The sequence below is a fragment of the Miniopterus natalensis genome, chromosome 5 (genome assembly GCF_054644295.1).
Source record: "Miniopterus natalensis isolate mMinNat1 chromosome 5, mMinNat1.hap1, whole genome shotgun sequence".
Classification (NCBI taxonomy): Eukaryota; Metazoa; Chordata; class Mammalia; order Chiroptera; family Miniopteridae; genus Miniopterus; species Miniopterus natalensis.
The window spans coordinates 83415218-83436720 of NC_142085.1; the positions used below are offsets into that span (position 1 = coordinate 83415218).

A 21503-nucleotide genomic window follows, 5' to 3' on the forward strand; every position below is an offset into this window, starting at 1 on the left:
GATTGGTGAAGAGCCCTATGAAGTGCTTTTGCATGGGTTTAAAAAAAGACATTTGAAAATTGAAAGTGTGATTTACGGGAACGAAATCATCTGCAAAAAAAAAAAATTGCTTTGGAAAGTAATGGTTGCTGGTCATAAAGAGAAATATCTGTGATTCACTTAATGTGGTGTTAACCCTTTCTTTGCTTACGATCTATAGTTATTGATGCCAAGTTCAATTTTGGCTTCATGTTAAATCAGCTACATCTGCATATTGTCTCCAAATGATCTGTCTGTTCTTATAATTAGGTGAAATGTGTACTTATTAGTATACAGAGATCCAAAAATATTACCATTAGTAACAGCAATCTTGACATTTATAATATATGGCCTGAACATTTTGTTAGGTACTACGTTGAGTGTTTGGGATAGAAATTAAAGCAAAGTATTAATAGTTGTATCAGCCTATTGGACTGGGGCAAAGGAAGTTTTTTAAAAGTACTAACTATCCAAGATTATAGGAGCATAATATTATGTGTGTGTGTATGTGTATACATATATATCACCATATATATGGTGGGTGTGCCTTAGCTTTTAATTCAGTTCAAAACTTTTCTCTATTTTTTTTTTCTTCTGGATGTTAGATTCTGAATGTCCCAGCCCATGTGAACTGAGAAGGTCCAATTGTACGATTAAAGAACAGAAATGTATTCTTGCATTTTAAAATTTGTGGGTAGACCAACAGTGTGACATAATTGCCAAAGATGTGGTTAATGACCTGAGGTTACCTTTTGTATAAAAAGGTCGCATTTCATATTCAGTTTTCTGAAGTTTTAGCTGTATAACCTGTGAAAGGCATGAACACTCGTGTGCGCCTACCCAGAGGTTTTTGTAAATCATCATTCACAACAGGATTCCTGATGGGAGCAAATACAACACAGTGGTCCAACCCAAACATGCAAGTCGGGCTGGGAGAATCACAGAAGGTTGTGGCTGGAAGGGGCCACTTTGGGACAACTTTGCACGAGGAAACAGGTCCCTCAGCCTTCGCCTGATTGCAAAATACTGCTCTTCCTATATGAACACCTTGAGTCTCCGCCTCCCTTGCCCCAGATGCCTCCTCTCGGTCCCTGCAGCTGCTGCTAAATTTAGCTGTCTGTGGCTGGCTGCGCGCACCCCATTCTATCTCCATATCTCGGTTACAGAGTGGTCCTCCCCAGGGTCACTCTTATGTACACACTACAGCTTTCCAGCCAACAAGGAGAGCGAATCCAACAGCAAGAGAGACAAACAGAGATAGATTGGAGTCTGGCACCCGGCACATAAGGCAGCGCGTTCGAGAAAACCGGCCCCTGGATTAGTCTTCCAAGTTCATTTCAAACACTGTCTTCCCTGGGCCACCTTTAGGAGATCCCTCTGCGCCTCCACCCTCCGGCAGGCAGTAAAATTCAGCCCGCATCCAGCAGCGACCAGTCAAGTTCAGGGAAGCTGCTCTCTGGGGGTCTCTCCAAACCCCCCCCCCCCCAAAAAACCACGAGTTGCGCCTGGAGTGATGTTTAAGCCAATGTCAGCGCGAGGTAACAGTCCTTGGCCCGCTTCCAGCACCTTTGTAATGCATATGAGCCCGGGAGACCGGTACTTAAAGTTGGAGCCCCGGAGCCCCGGGAGTTGGCTGCGCTCGGCTGGTGTCTGGTCTCCGGGATCCAGGGGACGCGCCGGCTCCGGGACTGAGCCGAGCTCGAGTCGCAGCGCGGCGGCGGGACGTGCGCCGCTTCGCCTCTAACCGCGGGCTGTCCTCTTCTTGCAGGTGGCCCGTAGGCTGCTGAGCCCTCGGCCGCGCGGGGAGACCGTCTGCACCTTGCCCGCGGCCGCTGACCATGACCATGACCCTCCACACCAAAGCGTCCGGAATGGCCCTGCTGCACCAGATCCAGGGGAGCGAGCTGGAGCCCCTGAACCGCCCGCAGCTCAAGATCCCCCTGGAGCGACCCCTGGGGGAGGTGTACGCGGACGGCGGCAAGCCCGCCGTCTACAGCTACCCCGAGGGCGCCGCCTACGACTTCAACGCCGCGGCCGCCGCCTCCGCGCCCGTCTACGGCCAGTCGGGTCTCGCCTACGGGCCCGGGGCCGAGGCGGCGGCGTTCGGGGCCAACGGCCTGGGGGGCTACCCGCCGCTCAACAGCGTGTCCCCGAACCCGCTGGTGCTGCTGCACCCGCCGCCGCAGCTCTCGCCCTTCCTGCACCCCCACGGCCAGCAGGTGCCCTACTACCTGGAGAACGAGCCCGGCGCCTACGCCGTGCGCGAGGCCGGCCCGCCCGCCTTCTACAGGTACCCGCGCCGCCCGCCTGCGGGGCCACGTCGGGGAGGCCGCCGCGCGCCCGCCCGCGCGCGGGAGGGAGGGGGAGGGGGAGGGGGGAGGGGGAGGGGGAGGGGGAGGGGGCGCGGGCCTGGGGAGGCGGCGGGCGGGCACCGCGCAGCCCGCAGGAGGGGGAGGGGACGCGGGCCTGGGGAGGCGGCGGGCGGGCACCGCGCAGCCCGCAGGAGGGGGAGGGGACGCGGGCCTGGGGAGGCGGCGGGCGGGCACCGCGCAGCCCGCAGGAGGGGGAGGGGGGAGGGGGCGCGGGGCCCGGGGAGGCGGCGGGCGGGCACCGCGCAGCCCGCAGCCGGGGCCGCGGGCGCGCCACCGCCACCGCCGCCCAGGGCTCCGCGCAGCCCCGCCCGCGCTTGTCCGTGGACCTCGCTTTGCGGAGTCAAGTTCTCTATCCTGGCGGCTAAAAAAAAAAAAAAAAAAAAATGCTCCACCCCGCTACTGTCTGCCGGAGAGTCGGATCCGAAAAACCCCGTGTGCTTCCTAACCAAACAAATATTGGAAAACCTTACAAAGCAGCAGTTATTGGCGGGGAGAAACACCCCAAAGCGAGTGAACACAGGGCGCTTTGAGTCCCCAGGACACGTCCCGCTTTGGTATTTCAGGCCGGAGGCGGCTGGGGTTCGGGGAGCTCGGTTTTATTTATTACAATTATTTAACATTTTTGTTTTAATGGGCTCAGAAATTTTCCTTTCATCTCGAATTTGGGACTGGGCATGTGATGATGATGGTGATGTTGGTGTTGGGGGGAAGCGATTCCCAGCGTCCGCTGCCCCCCTCGCGCGCCACGGAGGAGGGGAGAGGGTCTCCGGTTGCGGGGTTCAGGGTTACCCGGCTGGGTCCTGCCGGAGCAGGTTGCTGGCCACGACTTAGGACGGCCAGGACTTCACAGGCGCCTGTGAGTTGGAAACACGCCCCGTGGAGGCAGGAGCGTGGGAGGAACACCCCCTGCCCGCTGACCCCCGTCCAGGCCCAGCGCGCAGGAAATGCCCGGCGGCCGAGCGCCGCGCCTCCTGCCCTCGCCGTCGCCGGGGAAGGAGCGCTGGCAGTTCAGGGCGCGCAGGGCCACTTGTCACTTAAGTGGCACATTTTTGTGCCCTTATTTTTCCCCCTGGTAGAGCATATACATGCCTCCGCCCCCCGCCCTCCCAGTTTCCCGTGGAGAGTGTCCCCCTTCTCTTCCTGAGGGACCCGGGGGGGAGGGGTTAGGGGTGTTTCTGGTGAATAGCTGTGCCCTGGGCCCCACGGCATGGGGGTGCCCTGGAGTGGGTTCGGGAGGCCTGCGGGGCCCACGCGGCTGGGCGCTGAGCTAGGCGCCGCCTGGGTGCGCAGCTGTCAGAGGCCTCCGCTCGCCCAGACCCTCTGCACGCAGGCTGGGGACCATCTCTCTTCAGTGCTCTGTCTCCAGAGATGCTCAAAGCGGCAAACGCAGGAGGAAGGTGCAGGTTGGCCCCAGAGGGCCCTGAAGGGCAGGTTCTTGGGGTGTCTGCCCCTGCGCGGTATCCTTCAGGCCGCTCCAAGGATGGGCGCGCATCCCACAGCCAAACGCGCCCAGCCCGAGTTATTGCTGAAAAGACAAGCAGCAGGCGAAACTTTCAAAACTTTAAAAGGAGCAAAGCTTGACAAAGCATATTTCAACTTCATTTCACGTGTTTTATTTCGGGGTTAAAATGAAAAGAGAGAGAGAAAAAAAAACAAAAACGGTTATGCTGCCCACTTAAAAAAGAAAGTATTAGAACAAAATATAGCGATTCCATCTAATTCACACACAGTTTAAAACTCCTTGACGCGAAGGAAGGCTCTGATCCGATGCGAATTCCGTAACCTTATGATGGACTCCAGAAACTATTTTCTTTTCCATTAATTTTCAGTTCTTTTATTGCAAATTAATGCCACTGAATTTCAATGGGCACTAATGAGACTGCTCCTCGGTGGATTATTTACTGCCTTGCTGATAATTACAAAGTGAGCGTGGTCAAATGAAAAGGGGACCACATTTTTTTCAAAACTGTTCATCATCCCAGAGGCAAATTATTTCACTATGATGTGCCCCATTTTAAATTTTTTGCAATAGAAGATATTCGAACACTTCCGGAATAGTATAAAAAAATGACACGGAACTTTTTTTAAAAAAGTAAAAAATTCACACAAGCGGGATTCTTTGCAGAAATTCAGTTTTCGAGTGATTTTTTTCCTTTGTAGTTTGTTTCCCATAACGTCCTTTCTTTTTCGTTTGAATTCTGCATCTTATTACCCAGGGAGGAAGAGAAGGGTCTTTGCGAGTGTTTATTGAATGTTACTATTAAATATTATTTAATATTTCCCCCCTTCCAGTTTTCCTGTTTGAAAAACACAGGGTAAAAGGAAAGAATTGATTAGACCCTTTTAGGAGACTTTACTTTTCTTCAGTAGTCATCAAAAGTTTTGGGGGCTGAAAACAGCGTTTTCAAACTGCTTGTTATGACCCAGAGGATCATGAAATCAGTGTAGTGAGTCTAGAATATTTTTTTTAAGGCATAAAATGGAAAAGAATATAATAGAAAATACCAGCATGCATAATATTTAGTAGGGTGGGTTTTGTTTCCTGAGAACTTCTTTTAATTATACATGCTTGTGTGTGTGCCGACTGTGATGTAAAATGTATTTCTTACTGGGGGTTGAGGCCAAAGAAATTTGAAAGCTATTGGCCTAAAATGTTATGTTCAGTAGAAAAAAAAATTCAGGTAAATGCCTGGCTATTTTATTTGCACAAACCAAAAAGCTCTTTTGATTCCTTTTATTTTATTTCCCCCTCACCCCCCATAAATTAGTTGATGTCTTTAGGTCAGTTAGATTAAACTTTACCATTTTTTGAGAACTTATGCGAAGTTCACCTTATTTAGCATAGGGATGCTATGGTTACTTTCTTCTAGTGGCTGCAATATGCAGCTGTATCTATGGACGAAGCAATGTAACAGATAAAACTGCCCTGGGCATGTAATAATGTGAGAAAGATTGTCACATATCCCTGCCAATTGTCATTAAGAGGGAATGTTTATAAGTAGGCAAGCTGTGACTTCGAAAGATGGGTCTGACCTACAATTTCATGATGGAGGCAACTGGGATTCATCTTATCCTGGGTTCCTTTTTAGAGCTCAGACAACTTAGGAAAGTTGGACGAAACTAAAGATGAAACTTAATTATATCCACTATGATTTTTTAAATTCTAATGAGGTATTTAATACTCCATGCTTATTTCCATTTAATTACTCAATATTCTTAAAGGGTAAATATTGCCCACATCTCCAAATTATTTGACAGCTGCACAGACCCTTTGCATCAAAGTCACTCACGCACGATGCCCTGGCTGCGTGACTGCTCGCTGGTGATCATTTAAAACTACTTCTTAACTTGGAACAAGGCTCATCTCTAAGGAGAGATTTTAATGGCTAATTTTCAAGTTCCCAATAATTCTTTCCTTCTATTTCGGTGATATTTTAGCACCCTTCCTTTCTGCTCTTCCTTTTTCCATTTATTTAAATCGTTACTGTTCAGCCGGCACGTTGAGTTGGTCTAAGAATAGTTTAAGGAGCCACATTTTGCCCGGAGAATGAGAGCATTTTCGGCTGAAGACGGAGTCGTATCTCCAACGCCCATTTCATTTTCACCTACTCCATGGGGCTTGTGCCTGTTTGGTGGAAAGCTTCTGAAGGGTAATTGGGCCTGATTCTAATTTTTTTTTTTCCCCCACAGTGAGTTAATTTGGGTCCTTGGATTATTTTTGTGAATATATTTAGGATATGACGTTCATATTCAGGGAATATTCAGGCTCGGCATTTTGCTTTCTTACTATTTCAAGGGTATAAAAGTCAGAGGCAAGAAACTGACAATGGCAGGAATAACAGATGTCAGGAAAAGCTATAAAAGATGTTCAACTTTCTGTTAATGATAAGACATTTGTAATTTTGTCAAGTGAGGTAGCGTGTGTGAAAGTGGTACAGAAGCTGTCCATGCATTCGATATTTTATTATTTTATTCACACGTTAATAATTGTTCTGGTACTTTTGTAAGCTAGGAAATAGTAGGAAAGAACAGATTTAAAATGGTCAGGAATTTCACTGTAAATATAGGTTGATGATAATATGAAATAATTTTTTATTAAATTTTTACTTAAACTTTTAAGCCAAATCTTATCACCATCTGCGACATTTGTTTGCAGCCTGGGCTATCATAAAGAATATTCATCTTGCCCTGGCCAGGTGGCTCAGTTGGTTGGAGCATTGTCTGGTACACCAAAAAGGCTGCAGGTTCGATTCCTGGTCAGGGCACATACCTAGGTTTCGGGTTCAATCCCCAGACCAGAGGCAACTGATAGATGTTTCTTTCTTACATCAATTTCCCTCTTTCTGCCTCTCTCTCTCTTAAAAAAAATCAATAAACATATCCTCAGGTGAGGATTAAAAAAATAAATAAATAAAGGTAGTGCATCTTTTAAAAAAAAAAAAAAGAATATTTATCTTGCCCTGGCCCGGTAGCACAGTTGGTCAGAACATAGACCAAAGTTGCAGGTTTGATCCCTGGTCCGGGCACACACAAGAATCAACCAATGAACGCATAAATAAGTGGCACAACAAATCGATGTTTTCTCTCACTCTCTCTCTTCTTTCCTCTCTCTCTAAAATCAATAAATAAAAAATTTAAAGAAAGTATATTTTTCTTATAGATACATTCTTAAAAAGTCAAGACCCTGATTATGTGAAAAGAGTTGTACACAAGCAAATATAAGAACTTCAATTATATATTTTTTCTAAAATGCATACTCAGTATAAAAAATAATACATCTACTGCCTCCCTGTGACTTCAGTATTATTTTTAATGTAACTTTAGAAGAGCACAGTAGGGAGAGCTGTGTTCCCTTCTTTCTCAGGATACATTGGATGGATAGAGGCAAGTAAGTCATTTAGTTTAATTCCAAGTCTCAGTTTGCTTACTGAAGAAATGAAAACAGTGGCCACAACTGTTTGGTAGCAAAATGCACGTGACAGAGAAAGATGCTCTATAATTCCCCAAACTCAGCCACTTGAAACAAACCAACCAGAGTGAAAGTGTGAGGGGTTTCATAGAAAAGAGACATTCCATTGAAGTCATCGAGAAGTTTGATTTTATATTTTAAACTCCGCCAATGAATTGACGGAGAATGTCATTTTAAAAACAGTGTGTCTGAGCTGCCTCCTACCTCATCTCTGAAATCCACCCTGTCCTCTGAAATCTGAGGATTTAAGTGGGCTGGACGTGAAGGGAAGCACCTTTATGAGATTCTCAAACTCATGAGGGAAGAAACCATAATTCCTGAATTCTGTAACCTTAGAGAATATTAGTAAGCATTATGGGGGAAATTTGCCTTAATCAGCAGTGCTTTTAATTATGGGTATATACTTAGGCCCTATTAAAGATACAAAGAATAGAAAGAAAACTATATTGGTTCCAAATGACAGCATTTTATGTAATTTTAATAAAGTAATAATTTCAAGAAGCGAGGTCAACTAAGAAAGGGTGAGACTGGCACTTATAAGTGACATGGAATCCAGAATGATGGTGAGAATGAGGATGATGATGTGATGGTGGGATGATGATGATGATGATGGTGGTGGTGGGATGATGATGATGATGGTGGGATGATGATGATGATGGTGGGATGATGATGATGGTGGGATGATGATGATGATGGTGGTGGTGGGATGATGATCATGATGATGTTGGGATGATGATGATGATGGTGGGACGATGATGATGAGGATGATGAGGATGATGGTGGGGTGACGATGATGATGGTGGCAATGAAGTGTTGGTGTCTGTGTGGGTAGGTAGGATTTCTGGATACCTATTATGTAGCTGGAGAAGTTTATCCTATACAGAAATCAAATCTTTTTAATGTACTTCGCATTTTTGTGAAGTTATAATTTAAGTAAATTGTCAAAAGTTTCAGTAATGATATTATCAATAATTGAATACCATAAGTCAAATAAGTAACTCTAATTTGTACACAGAAAATTAAAAAGAAACAGCCAAGCAAGCCAGGATTTTTTTCATTTTCCTTCTGAACTTTGTCAAGGGATAAATTGTATCCTTCATTTGCTTCCATAACATCTACTATCATCAAAAGCGTCGCCTTTAATGAGATAGTCGGCTACTCTGGTCATTTTCTACTCTCTGGATTTCTTATGAATTACACTTGGGAAAATTATAGTCCACTTAAAATTAATAAAGTTAATTAAGAAATGTTGAGCCCGGCCGGGCGTGGCTCAGCGGTTGAGCGTCGACCTGGGATCCAGGCGATCAAGGTTCGATTCCCGGTCAGGGCACATGCCTGGGCTGCGGGCTCGATCAATGACTCTCTCATCATTGACGTTTCTATCTCTCTCCTTTCCTCTCTCTGAGATCAATAAAGATATATTTAAAAAAAAAAAAAAGAAATGTTGAGGACGAGGCGTTTATAAACGAGCCCGCAGTACCCTCATATGTGGTTGCGGTTTTGAGAGTTCCCCAGGCTGTCAACTACAAGAAGAGCGAAAGGCCTCTGCCCTTTGGCCTCAGGCTCTCACTCCGGCCCTGAAGCCGCCCCGAGGCCTGGCCCGAAGCGCCCGCCCCGCGGCCTGGTTGCCGCCGGGCCAGCATCGCCTGTGCGGCTCATCCCGCCGACCCCCGCAGCGGCCGCAGATGGGAAGGGCCCTGGCAGCCACGTGTGTGCCAGGCACCAACTCCCGGGCACGTTCCTAGGCACCTGGACTCACATTTCTGACATGGAGCTTCTGGATTTCTTCTAAGACCCTTTGAACTCTTTTCGGCCTCCGTGTCCATATCCAGCTTCCTTTTCCCTTCTTCGTTTTAATCGCTCCATCTGTGTAATCCAAGATTTTCCTTTCCGTCTTTTCTGGTTTATTTTTTTACTGACCCCTTTCATCTGTTTTTTTTTTTTTTTTTTAAATGAAATTTGAAACAGGGTTCACCGGAGTGCCTACCCAGCGCGGGCGGCCAGTGGTGTAAGACGACGCCTTCACATTCCAGAGGGGCATTAACTACAGGGAAAGTTCTAAAAAATGATTTTCTTTTCTCGCCCCTAAGCATAGAAGCTTAACGCAAACAAAATCAGGAAGAAATCTTCACTTCGTGGAGTTGCTTGGACAGCTCGTTCATTCATTCGTTGGCTCCCTTGTTCCAACCTGTGCGGCTCCTGCGTGGCATAGATGAAATAAAATGCATTTTTGTATTCCAGCGGTTCAGCAGCCAGGAAATGCTGTGGCCTGAGTGGGTGAGGTCCTAGCGCCTCATCCTTCTGCGTGTATTTGGTGTGGAGATAAAGGGCTCTCTTGGCTGCTGTCTCCCAGGTTTCAGGGCCTGAGAACTTGCCCGAGGCACTTAACGCCGACTGTAATTCTCCACTCTGTTCACAGAAACACTCATTTTTGAAATGTAGGTGTGTCCATGATTTGTTTTACTTACATCATGAAGGCATTTGAAGTGGTTTTATTATTTTTTTGTTAACGCTTTCACAAGGCAACAACTGTCATTACCATAACTGATTTCAATGGCCCTTGAGGGTCTCATATGCTAACTTTGACTCCTGCTTTTGTTGTTTTGAAGACCTTACAAATGGTTGGATTTATTTCTGTTGGAATATTTAAAGCAATTCAGAGAGAAAGGATGTACATTCCAGGTTGAGTACAAGAGGCAATTTAGTTACACTGAGAAGTTATTTTCTTTAGTTATCTGAAGAGAACATGTGGGACTGTGGGAGACTGCTCTGATTTCTCATAGGAGGGACCCTGAGCTCTTTCCAGAGACCATCAGCCTCAGTTCTGCATTTCTCTCAGGCCCCAGAAAAGGACTTGGCACCTGGAAGTCCTGAGGAGTTGTGAGTTGGATGACTGCTGCTGGTGGTGGCTGGCAGCACAGTTACACTTACCCACTCAGGTCCCTTGGCTGGGAGGGAGGCCATTCAGGAGGGATGTTCAGCTGTAATTGTAAGAATGGGGGGGATTTGGGAATCTCCCCTCCCTTCTTAAAAAGAGAAAGAAGGATTCCCAGGACATGCAAGTCCAGCTCATTCCCATTATTTCCAGATTCTGTATTTACAAATCTGCCTACTTTCTAAAATTCGTTTGCAACCCCCATATCAACATTCGTGACACTTTCTCGGTCATTCACTGACATGTACAGAGTGGTGAAAGATCTGAGTCATCAGTGTGCATGTCCCCAGCTGAGGTCAAACAAGGCCACGCTCTGCCTCCTGGTTTCAGCTCCTACTGTAAACAAGTGTCCGGTTTGAGGTCTACTTAGTGCCACTTTTTTTCCATCTTGTGCTTTTTGTAGGGTGATTTTGCTGTTTAAAAATAACCCCCACGTGTAGCACTGAAATGCTGTCTAGTATTACTAAGCGCAGGAAGGCTGTGATGTGTCTTGTTGAGAAAATACATGTGTTAGATCAGCTTCATTCATGCATGAGTGCCCTTGGCCGTGAGTTCAGTGTTGATGAGTCAACAATATAAGACGGCTTTCAACAGACACACGGACAACAAGGCCATGTATCGACTGGTTGATGAAAATGCTATGACTAGAGGCTCGAACCCTGTATTTCCCCCAGGGGCAATGGCTCAGTATTCACTCACTCAGTGTTTGTGACCACTTTATAGAACATAACTACCGCTGATCATGAGAATTGATTAAAGCACAGGTTGGGAAGCCAGGCAGCTTATGTTTCTGGTTGGCTCCTGCCTAGTTGTCATCTCTGGTTCGATGTGCCTCAGTTTATTCATCTATAAAATGTCAATCCAAATAGGACCTACATCTTTTGATTGTTGTGAGAATTAAAGAAATGTGTAGATGTCAAGGGCTGAAAACATGCCTAGGACCCAGCAAGTCATTCTTTTGTTATTACTTCTTCAGACAGGAGTAGGCAGCCACACACCAAAGAAGGTGAACGTGAGAGCTTTTTAAGAACCTGGAACATTTGTAACTTCCCTATATTTGCTTATTTTGCCTTCAAGGGACACATTTTAATATTCTATTGCAATTAGAAGTTAAATTTTTCCTAAAGAAAGCAGGAAGCTCCTATTTCTTGAAATACTTAATATATGCTAGGTGCTATGCTAAAAAATCAAAACAAAGCAATGGTAATAAACTCCAAATAAGGAAAAATCAATCAATCAATCAACAAAAGGAGTCAGGGGCATTGAGAACTGCAGACTGAAGTGATCCCTCTGAGGGAAGTAGTTGAAACTAATGTAAGCAGTTTATAAAGCAGCGATGAGGGAACACAGGGCGAGGAGGGAACTTCTGTGTGGTTTGGGGAGAAGGAACTGGGAAAGGATGAGAGATGAAAGCTAACAATTATAGATCATCTGCAACAATGAGTTTTCAACCTTGGCTGCACATTAGAATCAAGGATGATTTCAGAATCATCCAGATGATTAAAAAACTACTGGGACCCAAGCCACATCTGAGCAGTTCTGATAATTGCTCAGGGGTTGAAGTGGGAATAAGCAATTTAGAAAAACAAAACAAAACAAAAAACTCCTTGGGCTTTCCGCTCCCCCCCCCCCCCCCCAGGTAGTCCACTGATTTGCAGTCTGACAGCATTTCTCTAAATGTGATCACATTTAATCTCCCTCCAACCATGTATCTCATTTTTAAGCATGGAGCCATGCAGTTTGGAGAGGTCTGAGAAGGTGTCACTTGGGTATCAGAAACAGAGGGTAAAAGGAGTGCCGAGGAGAAAGATGACAGTAACATTTATTTCTACTTCACGTCTTTCCAACATAAGATTTGAAGTAGACAGTTGCATGGATATTGACTAGATACAAAGAAGACAAATTGAAGACAAATATAAGACTGCAGACTTTGCCATAGGATATGAAGATGAAATTGGGAGATAACCTAAAACATGGATGGCAATATATGCCTAGGCCAATCAGCTGGCATAGTTTAGGTTTTTGTTACATGCTTAGATAATTGCAGGTAATTGAAGCCCTTGAACTTTCCCCCAGTAGGGTTCTCTTTATTTCAGCTTTCCAGAGAGTTGCCCCTTACCAGACTCTGTTATTGTTTATGAAACTTTAAAATCTTAAATATCAGTACATTTGATTGATTGCACAGAATTTTCAGTTGTGTGTTTGGAAAGTTCCTTGAAGTCTTTAATGGGGGGGACTTAATTATAACTTTCCTCATGTGCGTCTTTCCATCATGAAGTAGTTGCATGATTCTTTCCATACATAGGATGTGTGCTGTTTTTAATGCGTCCTCGCCCCACTTTGCATTTTAGAAGACTCACTTATTGATGGGGGAAGCAGGCGTCCAGGCACTCCACCGCGGCACGCAAGCCCAGGGCACGGTTCGGTGAAGCTTCTCCACATTGCTGAATTCTCAAGGCTGCTCTTTTCCTCCTGCTACTCTGCCCAGAATCAGCAGCTAAAAGCAAGTCTTTGAAGTCTTAAAGACATGTATGCATGCGACTTCTGTAGTAAGAAGTGAACATGGTTCTCCTCCAAGGCTCATAGGACTTGAAATCCGGGTTCCAGTCTCCACACAATGAGAGACTAGCAACTCACTAGTCAAGGGCTCTACGATTCTTTGTTCTTTGTTTCTGATGCTCAGCAATTGTGATCGATGAAAACCAAAGTTGCTTTTCTATAAGGAATCCAAGCCTCTTCGAAAAAGCCTGTATTTGACAGGAGACGGCTAGCTGTCATCAGGTAATCGGTAGGAGCGCTCACAGGTCCTAGTGTTTTGCTGTTGAACACTGCAGTTCACAGAGATGCAATACCAGTCATTTTCTAGCACATCTTAAAAACACAGACAAGAAGTTTTTTCTCAAACGTCTCTCATGTGATTCCTTTCTCTACACATGGCCTACTCTCTCTTATTGCTGTAATAGGGTCCTTACTGGGTTTTCAGCTTTTGAGCTTTCAGACTCTGAGTTTTTGGTTTTCTCCCAGAGCATACTTGACATACCAAAGTGTTTGTTTGAGTCGGTCCTTCCTCTGCTTTTTAAAGAGGCCTGCAGTGGCTTCTCACTAGTCACAGGACACACGCTCGTTCCGTAGTGTCGCATTCAAAGCCCCTGGAGTTCGATTCCAACTAACCTACTCCTGTTACTCCATGAAGCTCTCATTCAAACCATATTGAAATGGTGCTTTTCCACTTCTGTTCTCAGAGTCGCCTCCATCTCTAACATGTACCATTTCTTCCTTCCTGTCTCATCTCTGTTGGGCTGATTCTGCCCAGAAGTCAAGGCTCAACCCCAATGCCACCTCTACCATGGAAATCACGATAGAATGCCTTTCATTATGGTTGTAGGTAGATTTCTCTGCCTCATCTGTTTAGCAGATTTCATTAATTTTATAGATTAATTTAATGGATTTGTTAATGAATGTATCTGTTCACTCACTCAGCAGGCTTTACTGAATCAGGTACTGACTTGTAGGTACAGAGATTAGCCACCTCTATTGTGAAGTCACTCTTAGTCTAGTGAGGGAGATGACAAGTGTACAGACAATTAAAAAACAGCAGAATAAGCCTTGGCCGGTGTGGCTCAGTAGTTAGAGGACTGGCCTGTGCACTGAAGGATTGTGGGTTTGATTCCCTGTCACTCGAACATGCCTGGGTTGCAGGTTGGTTCCCCAGCCCTGGTCGGGGCGTGTGCAGGAGGCAACCAATCAATGTGTCTCTTTCACATTGATGTCTCTCTCTCTCTCTCTCTCTCTCCCCCTCCCTCCCTCCCTCCCTCCCTCCCTCCCTCCCTCCCTCCCTCCCTCCCTCCCTCCCTCCCTCCCTCCCTCCCTCCCTCCCTCCCTTCCTCCCCCCCTCTCTCCCTCCCTCCCTTCCACTCTATCTAAAAAGCAATGGAAAAATTGCTTTTAACAAACAAACAAACACAGTGGAATAAGAATTGTGATAAAGAAGGGACCACTGGAGACACAGAGGTCCAAAAAGGTTTCATGGAGGGATTTGGCCAGGCAAAGAAGGGCAGGCAAGGGTGGGAAGAGAGGCTGAGTCTCAGTCTCCAGTACTTCTTGCGGTTCCAGCCCAGCTCTTTGGACAGAATAAATGCTTAGTAATTTATACAGCACATTGTTCACTTAACAAAATAAGGGCAATTGTTAAGAATCAGAGAAGAAACTTTAATAATACCTAGAAGTGGGATCCCTGGGCCATCAGGCAGTTCCTATTTTTAATTTTTTGAGGAACCTCCATACTGTTTTCCCTAGTGGCTGCACCAGTCTGCATTCCCACCAGCAGTGGACCAGGGTTCCCTTTCTCCACACCCTCGCCAGCACTTGTTGATTTATTATTGATGAGAGCCAGTTGTGACAATGATTTAATCTTAGGCTCTGTCCCGAGGCTACTTCTTTTAGTTTTATGGAAAATGGCTATTTTTATGATGCTTGCAAAAAACATGTTTAAACAATTTTCCATTAAGTAGGGGGATGTTTTCCCTTCTAATATCAGAAGGAACCATTAAATAAAATCCTACAAAGACTCCCTGATAGCAACCTTATGCATGTGAAACCCACCCAAGAATTTTAAATCTGGATAGAATTATAGTGTCCCTCTGGTCAAATCCTTTTTTAATGCAGATAAAATCTGCAATCAAAATCACAGTATTTTAAATCTAGAAGAGACCTTAGGCCTGATGTGCTCCGACCTCTGTATTTTCCAAATGAAGCAACTGAAGTCTAGAGAGGTGAAGTGACTTTCTCACGGTTTTCCAGCTAGTGCAGGCAGGGGCAGGACTAGACCCTACGTCTGCCTCCAGCCCACTGCTTCATGCTTAGCAGATGGAGGCATGACCAGCCTCTGTTCACTGAGGGCGCAGAGGCCACGCTGAGCTCAGTGTTGGAGTTCTGGCGTGTGGACCCGAAGCTCAGGCAAAGTGGAAGGAAGGGGTGCCTGATGCTGAGCACTAGGACCTTCTAGTGATGACTCAGGTGGATGCACCGGCCACGCCTGTCCGGATAGGCCATCTGTTTAACTGATGGGTGGGCCCTGTGAACATTTTTTACCCTGGTTTCCCACTTCAGCTACAGGGATCTGGTGGAAACTTATTTCCTATACTACTTGCATTTAGATGGATTCCTCTCAGTTCCAACACGTCTTGTTTACTTTGGGATTAAAGATTTCGACTCTTGTTTTTCTTTTCTTTCTTTCTGTTTCCAGGGCTTAAAGGTTAGGAATTACTTTACCAGATTTTTCTCGAGACTTATGCAGACTGCTTTCAGATTTCTAAAGCCGTTAGGTGCTGTTTTTATTCCGCAATTTCCAATGTGAAAATGGAACTTGCATTATTTCGTAAGAGATATTTCCCTTGAGTTTTGGAAAAATTAAAAAAATAATAATTCAATTTGTGCTTGATCCAGCAGCCAGGTTACAGTAGAAATTTTTGTAACATGGCCCTTATGTTGAAAACATGTGTCTTCTTTGAGGCTAGTTATGTTGGTTATATACTGTTTACTATTAAATTTTTCCTCTTGTAGTTTAATATTGTTTCAGGAAATGAAATGCATGTTTAATAAGAATGTCAATTAATGGAACCATGTGTCATAAGTATAATTAATGTTCCTGATACATGTGTTAAAGAGGGGCATGGCTGATGGTTATAACCGTACTAAACCAAGTTGATTTGACAGCACTTATGCTGTAGAAATTTATATTTATCAGGATAAGATTTAAAATTAAACAGAACTATAATATTTTTTCACTTTCATTTTTACTAATGCATTGAAAAACTGTTAGAATTGTCAGAATCTTAAATTGACAAGTAAAAGGAGATATTACTAATCTTATAATTTGCAACACTATAAGGAGAGCATATAAGAATTAAATATGCTTTTATTAACATTCTGTGACTTTTATATGTGTGAAAGAAAAACAGTTGCGGTGGTAAAACTTAGTATAGACTTCTTGAGGTTGCCCTTCCCACTTATTTTCTCTTTTGTGAAAAATTGTTGACCAAAATATATTTTCTCTGGTTGCAACAAATATCAATAGCCCCTCAGCAAAATGACTTCCACTGAGAAGTTGGAAACAAAACTACCGAAATGATTTTTTTCCTCTTGCCATTACTTTTATTTATTTACAGAGTGGGGCAAAAGTAGGTTTACAGTTGTGAGTATGCAGAACAGAATTTATTCTTGTATTATTATTTATTATTGTATTATTTTCCATATGAAAAGTATAAACCTACTTCTGCCTCACCCTGTACTTATTTAACTTTTTTTAATTTTTAATTTTTTAAATAAAATTACAGTTGCCATTCAGTATTATTTTGTATTAGTTTCAGGTGTACAGCATAGCAGTTGGACAATCACATACTTTACAAAGTGTTCCCTTGATATTTCTAGTACCCACCTGGCACCATACATAGTCATAATAGTCACAGGATGTGAAGTACAGCATAGGAAATACAGTCAATAATGTTGTAATAACCACAGGGTTGTTTTGAGAGGCCGTTGCCCTATGGTCCACATGCTGGTGGCACTTTGCAGGCAGGAGGTGCTAAACGCAGAAAGGATTAGACCAGCGGCAGCTTCTCCCAAGTCAGTATTGCTCCTTGGAAGATGACCATTTTCATCATCTCGAAGTTTAAGCTAAAGCTTTCTGGTTGGCTCTGCACAAAGCAGAGCCACAGCAGGCAGACAGAAAGTGAGAAAGATCAGTTGAAGGCACAGCCTCATGGTGCTGTGCCAGGTGGTACCCACTGTGACCTAAACAATGTGAATCAGAAGGTACCTGAGTCTTTAAATTTATAGGTAATTTTAGTAAATGGGTGTTCAATGTGACATCTCCTTGGCCTGAGAGTTAACACACCTTAAAAATTGCCTAATTTTGTCCAAAAGAGACTTTTGTCTCTTGACAAGAAAAACATGGTTAAGTTGTGGTCATCAACCTGTCCCACTGTCCTGAACACAACTCCAATTCCTGCTGGGCTGATGCATCCCTGAGCCTTCTTTTAAAAGCATCATAGTTCAGATTGCCAAATAAAATGTAGGATGCCCAGGTAAATTTGAATTTCAGACAAATAGCAAAGCATTTTCTAGTATAAGTGAGTCCCATGTGATAGTATACCAAAAAATTCTTTGTTGTTTATCTGAAGTTCAATTTAACTGGGCATCTTGCACTTTTATTGGTTAAATCTGGCAGCCTTAACCATGTTGCCTCACTGTTAACTGTGTTTCTTTCTATTTTCTTTTTCATTTTTTTTTTTTTTTTTACAGTGTTTTCATTTTTGAAGCCTGAAGGTTATCTTTTCTGGCCTCCCCTTCCAGCTAGCACACAGATGCCAGCCTGCCTCTTCCCACCAGGGAAGGAAGCATACCACTGTCGAATTGGCCCACTTATTTTTGTTATCATTATTGATTGCAATTCAGGATCTAGGTTTAAAGTAAACACAGAATGACTTAGCTGTTCATTCTATTACCTGAAAAGACAGACAATTGAAGTACAGGGAAGATATTACACTGGAATATTACAGTGTTATAATTCTGCATAAGCAGAAAATTCAGGGGTACAATCTAGTCAGAGACCTTGTCCTCAGAGCTACTAATTAGGTAACTTCTCTGAGTGAGTAACACAGTGAGTGCTACAAAAATAACACATTTCTTGGTTGTTTGGGGGAATTCTCCTATCTTTGCAGTATTATTGGATTTCAGAAAACAACAGTTTAGAAAAATGATTCTCTGTAATGCTTCCTAAAGTGTAAAAGATTTAGAAAAAAGTGGGACCCCAATCTAGATAACACACTAAATGGACCTGCGCCCCCCCCACCTCTAGTCTGCAGCGTGCTGGAGCGGTGACCCGACAGAGCCTGAGTGTGGCCAGGGACCTAGTGAGGGCCCGGTGCCTGGCTGCAGATGGGCTGGTGGCTGGGGCATGTCGTGGGGGATCCTCACTGCCCGGATTCAGGGGCTGGTTAAGAAGTCAAGGTGTGAAAACGGAGATGCCCGGAGTCGGGGAGATAAGGGATGCGCCAGCCATCTGAGTAGGGATGGGCCGGATTGCTCTATGTCTCTAAGTAGTTTCTGGGGGGCAATTGTCTGATGTCTTTTTGCTGAGACCGTGGCGAATGGAGCGAGTGAGAATCCCCAAGTCCTCAGAAGTATTTCCTTTTACTCAGTCCTAACCCAAGGACGCTGAAGAACTCCCAGAGTCACACTCCAAGGCACAGCGGCCGGAAGGGTTGGGGCAAGGCCAGAGCGTGTTCTCCAGGGCTCTCAGCCACTTGGGAAACTTGTCACTTCAGCAGGTGACGGCCACGGCCACTGGCTGACGGCTGAGTGAGCCAGGCTTGAGCAGGGCCCTGGGGATGGAGGGCAGTGGTTTGGGGGAGCGCTTTCGGCTTCATCGCAGGCTCGCGCCTTATGGAACTGGAGCAGAAGGATCGGGAAGAGCGTTTCAGAGCTAAACGGAAGAGTTAGGAATACCAAGGCCAGCTCTTGTAGAAGATAGCAGAAGCGGGGTAGGGGTGGGAATCTGAGCCCTACCCCCAGAGATTTCAGGTTGCTTCTGACTCCACCATCTAGACGAAGCCGTCAGAGGATGCTGTGTAGAAGCCAGAGGAGCTCTGGACTCTGCCGTCCGGGGGCGACAAGCTGCGTGGCTGCAGAGCTAGGACACGCCGGGCTGGGCTGGGAGGCCTGCGGCGCCGACGGTTCCAGAGACTAGCAAGGCAGCTGGTTCTGTTTGGTTGTTTTCGTTTCTGGGCTTTTTAGTAATGTCACTGTCAATATGAGATAGTTTAAAAAATCATCTGAAAATTTCTCTCATAACTCTAATTTACAACCTTCTTTTTGATTGTGCACATGAACCAATCCTGGGAAGATTTTTATAGCAAATTCATTCTGGAGAGTTGCTGTGACCTCGGACCCCAGCCCTGGTCCTCTTTTTAGCCGGATGCTTCGGGTGTCAGTAGTCTGAACTCTGTGTGGGGACCGCTGTAGTGACGAGGCGACAGGGCAGGCAGGCCTTTGCTGGGCTGTCTGCAATCCTTGGATTTGGTCTGCAAGCGTGTTACTATGTTTCGGAAGGTGCAGGCTAGGGGTCCATCATGATGGCTGATCAGGTAGTTGATGTTGGTGGAGTGGGGGTCAGCCCGGGGTCTGGTGGGCATCCTGGGTACTTGAGATTTAGGCTTTAGAACACTGCTGACTTCCACTGGACAACTGGTCTAAGAAATAATTGAAATCACTGTTTGGTGGTCTGGTCTTGAGACCAGTGCAACCCGCTGGCATGCTCTTACCTCACCCTATTGATGTAAAGCCTCCACCTAGGTTCACTGGATGGCTGACCCTGTTCATTCATTCATTCATTTGTTTACTCAACAGATATTTATTGGCCAGCTTCTCTATGCCAGGCACTGTTTCAGGCACTTGGACTAAGCACTAGGTGACCTTTAAGCTAAGATTTGAAACAGGGAGGGGTAGAGTAGCATGGGGATATCCCAGTAAAAAGAATTTCAGGATGAGCCCACAGCAGTGAAAAGGCCCTGAGGCAGGAGCAGTCCTGCAGTATGTGTAAGACAGAGGCCAGAACGCCTGGCTTGAAGTAAGAAGGGGGAGGGGAGTCTGGAGAGGTGTGCAGGGCTCAGGGAGAGGAGGGCCTTTGTAGGCCATGGTCAGGACTCTGGCTTTTACTCCAAAGGAGTTGGAGACCCGGTAGAGGGTTCTGAAGAGAGGAAACACCTGATCTGACTTTTATTGTGAAAGCTTTCAGACCTTTAGAGAAATGAAGTAGTGTAACGACCCTTCATGTACTGATCACCCAGCTTCGACAGTGATTATTTTATTTGTAAATATTTCCATGTTCATTTCTAAAGGGTGAAGACTGTTTTTAAAATAGTACTACATTATTGTTATCATATTTTAAAAGCTAAGATTTTAAAAAAAATCAAGAGTTTGAGTTGGTAGGTACTCTGAAGGTGGAGTGATGGATTTTCTGACAGTTGTGATGTAGCGTGTCAGAGAGGAGTCAAGGGTTGGACAGTAGTTAAAACCCTTTTCAGTGTCAATCGCTTATTGGAGGATTACTATGTACATACTTCAAAATAGGTTTTAAAGATTAACTTAGCAACTGCCTTCAGGATTTTTAGTTTCTTTCCATAAACATTATTCAATGTCATCAATTCTCCAGTAAAATACTGTTACTTCTATTTTCAAATGAGGCAAAGTGGCATCAAGTTACATGGTAAGTGACATAGTCTAAAGTTCCTTAGATAGTGGTTTAGAAAGTTCTGGCAAACTGGGAGTGACTTATCCACACTTGAGATTTCTATTCTCTCTCCTTGTCTATGGGAAATCTGGTCAGGCAATTGTCTACATGTCAGGACTGATGTACTAACCTCTCAGGGTAGTTTCCATTATTTCAAAGGCCATGGTGGAGCTAGTTCCGTATAACTCAACTGAATGGAATTCAACTTAAACACATTCGAAAGATTTATTGGCTGCCTCCAATAGATTAGATGTTGCTCACAAGGATTCCGCAGTCCAAGGGACATGGAACCTGTGTAACCACTCATTGCAATACAGTCCAGGGGGGTGGGGGGAGGGCGAGAAGATGTGGTACAAGGTATAGAGGCGGCCGAGTGGAGAAGTTGAGTGTGAGTGTGATTAGGGCTTCTCCGGGCTCGCCGGGGCTGGGCGAGGGAGCTGTGGGCAGGAAACGCCTGCAGCAAAGGCAGGAGGGGAGCAAAGGCATGGCAGGGAACCCCCAGAGCTTACCCAGAGGTGTTGGCATTTCTGGTCGCCGATTGCGTTTGAACCTTCGGCCTTGTCACGGCTGAAGCTGTTCGCGCAGAAGGCCGTCGCACAGCGCACGAGGCTGCCCTAGCCCAGCACCGCTCCTGGGCTTTGGACTCTGCGCGGCCTGGCGGGCGCCTGGGCCCGGCCTGCTGCTCGCCTCGCCCTTCCCCTCGCAGCGTGTGTTCCATGCAGGGCCCCCTCAGCTGTTGTTGGTAGAGCTCAGTGAACTAAGGAAATATCTTCCTCCCTCGACTTTTCTTTTTCCTTCAGGTTTTCTCATGCCTCATATTAGAGCAGGGACGTTTTTGTGGGAACGTCACCGTAGCAGTTAGAAGCCTAGCAGCAACCCTGGCCGCTGCCCCTGATGGGATGGGCGCTTGGCACCTTT

The 21503-nt window shown here is 45.3% G+C and overlaps 1 protein-coding gene across 3 annotated transcripts in view; it reads left to right on the forward strand.

Annotated features, from left to right (window-relative positions):
- Window positions 1-1794: 1794 nt before the first annotated feature.
- ESR1 (estrogen receptor 1) overlaps window positions 1795-21503 on the forward strand; it is a 191183-nt gene continuing 171474 nt past the window's right edge. For all 3 annotated transcript variants that reach the window (XM_087817203.1, XM_087817204.1, XM_087817205.1), the window contains exon 1: window positions 1795-2308. In XM_087817203.1, the coding sequence (XP_087673329.1) occupies window positions 1857-2308 (452 nt within the window). In that variant the 5' untranslated portion in view covers window positions 1795-1856. The remainder of the gene's footprint in view (window positions 2309-21503) is intronic.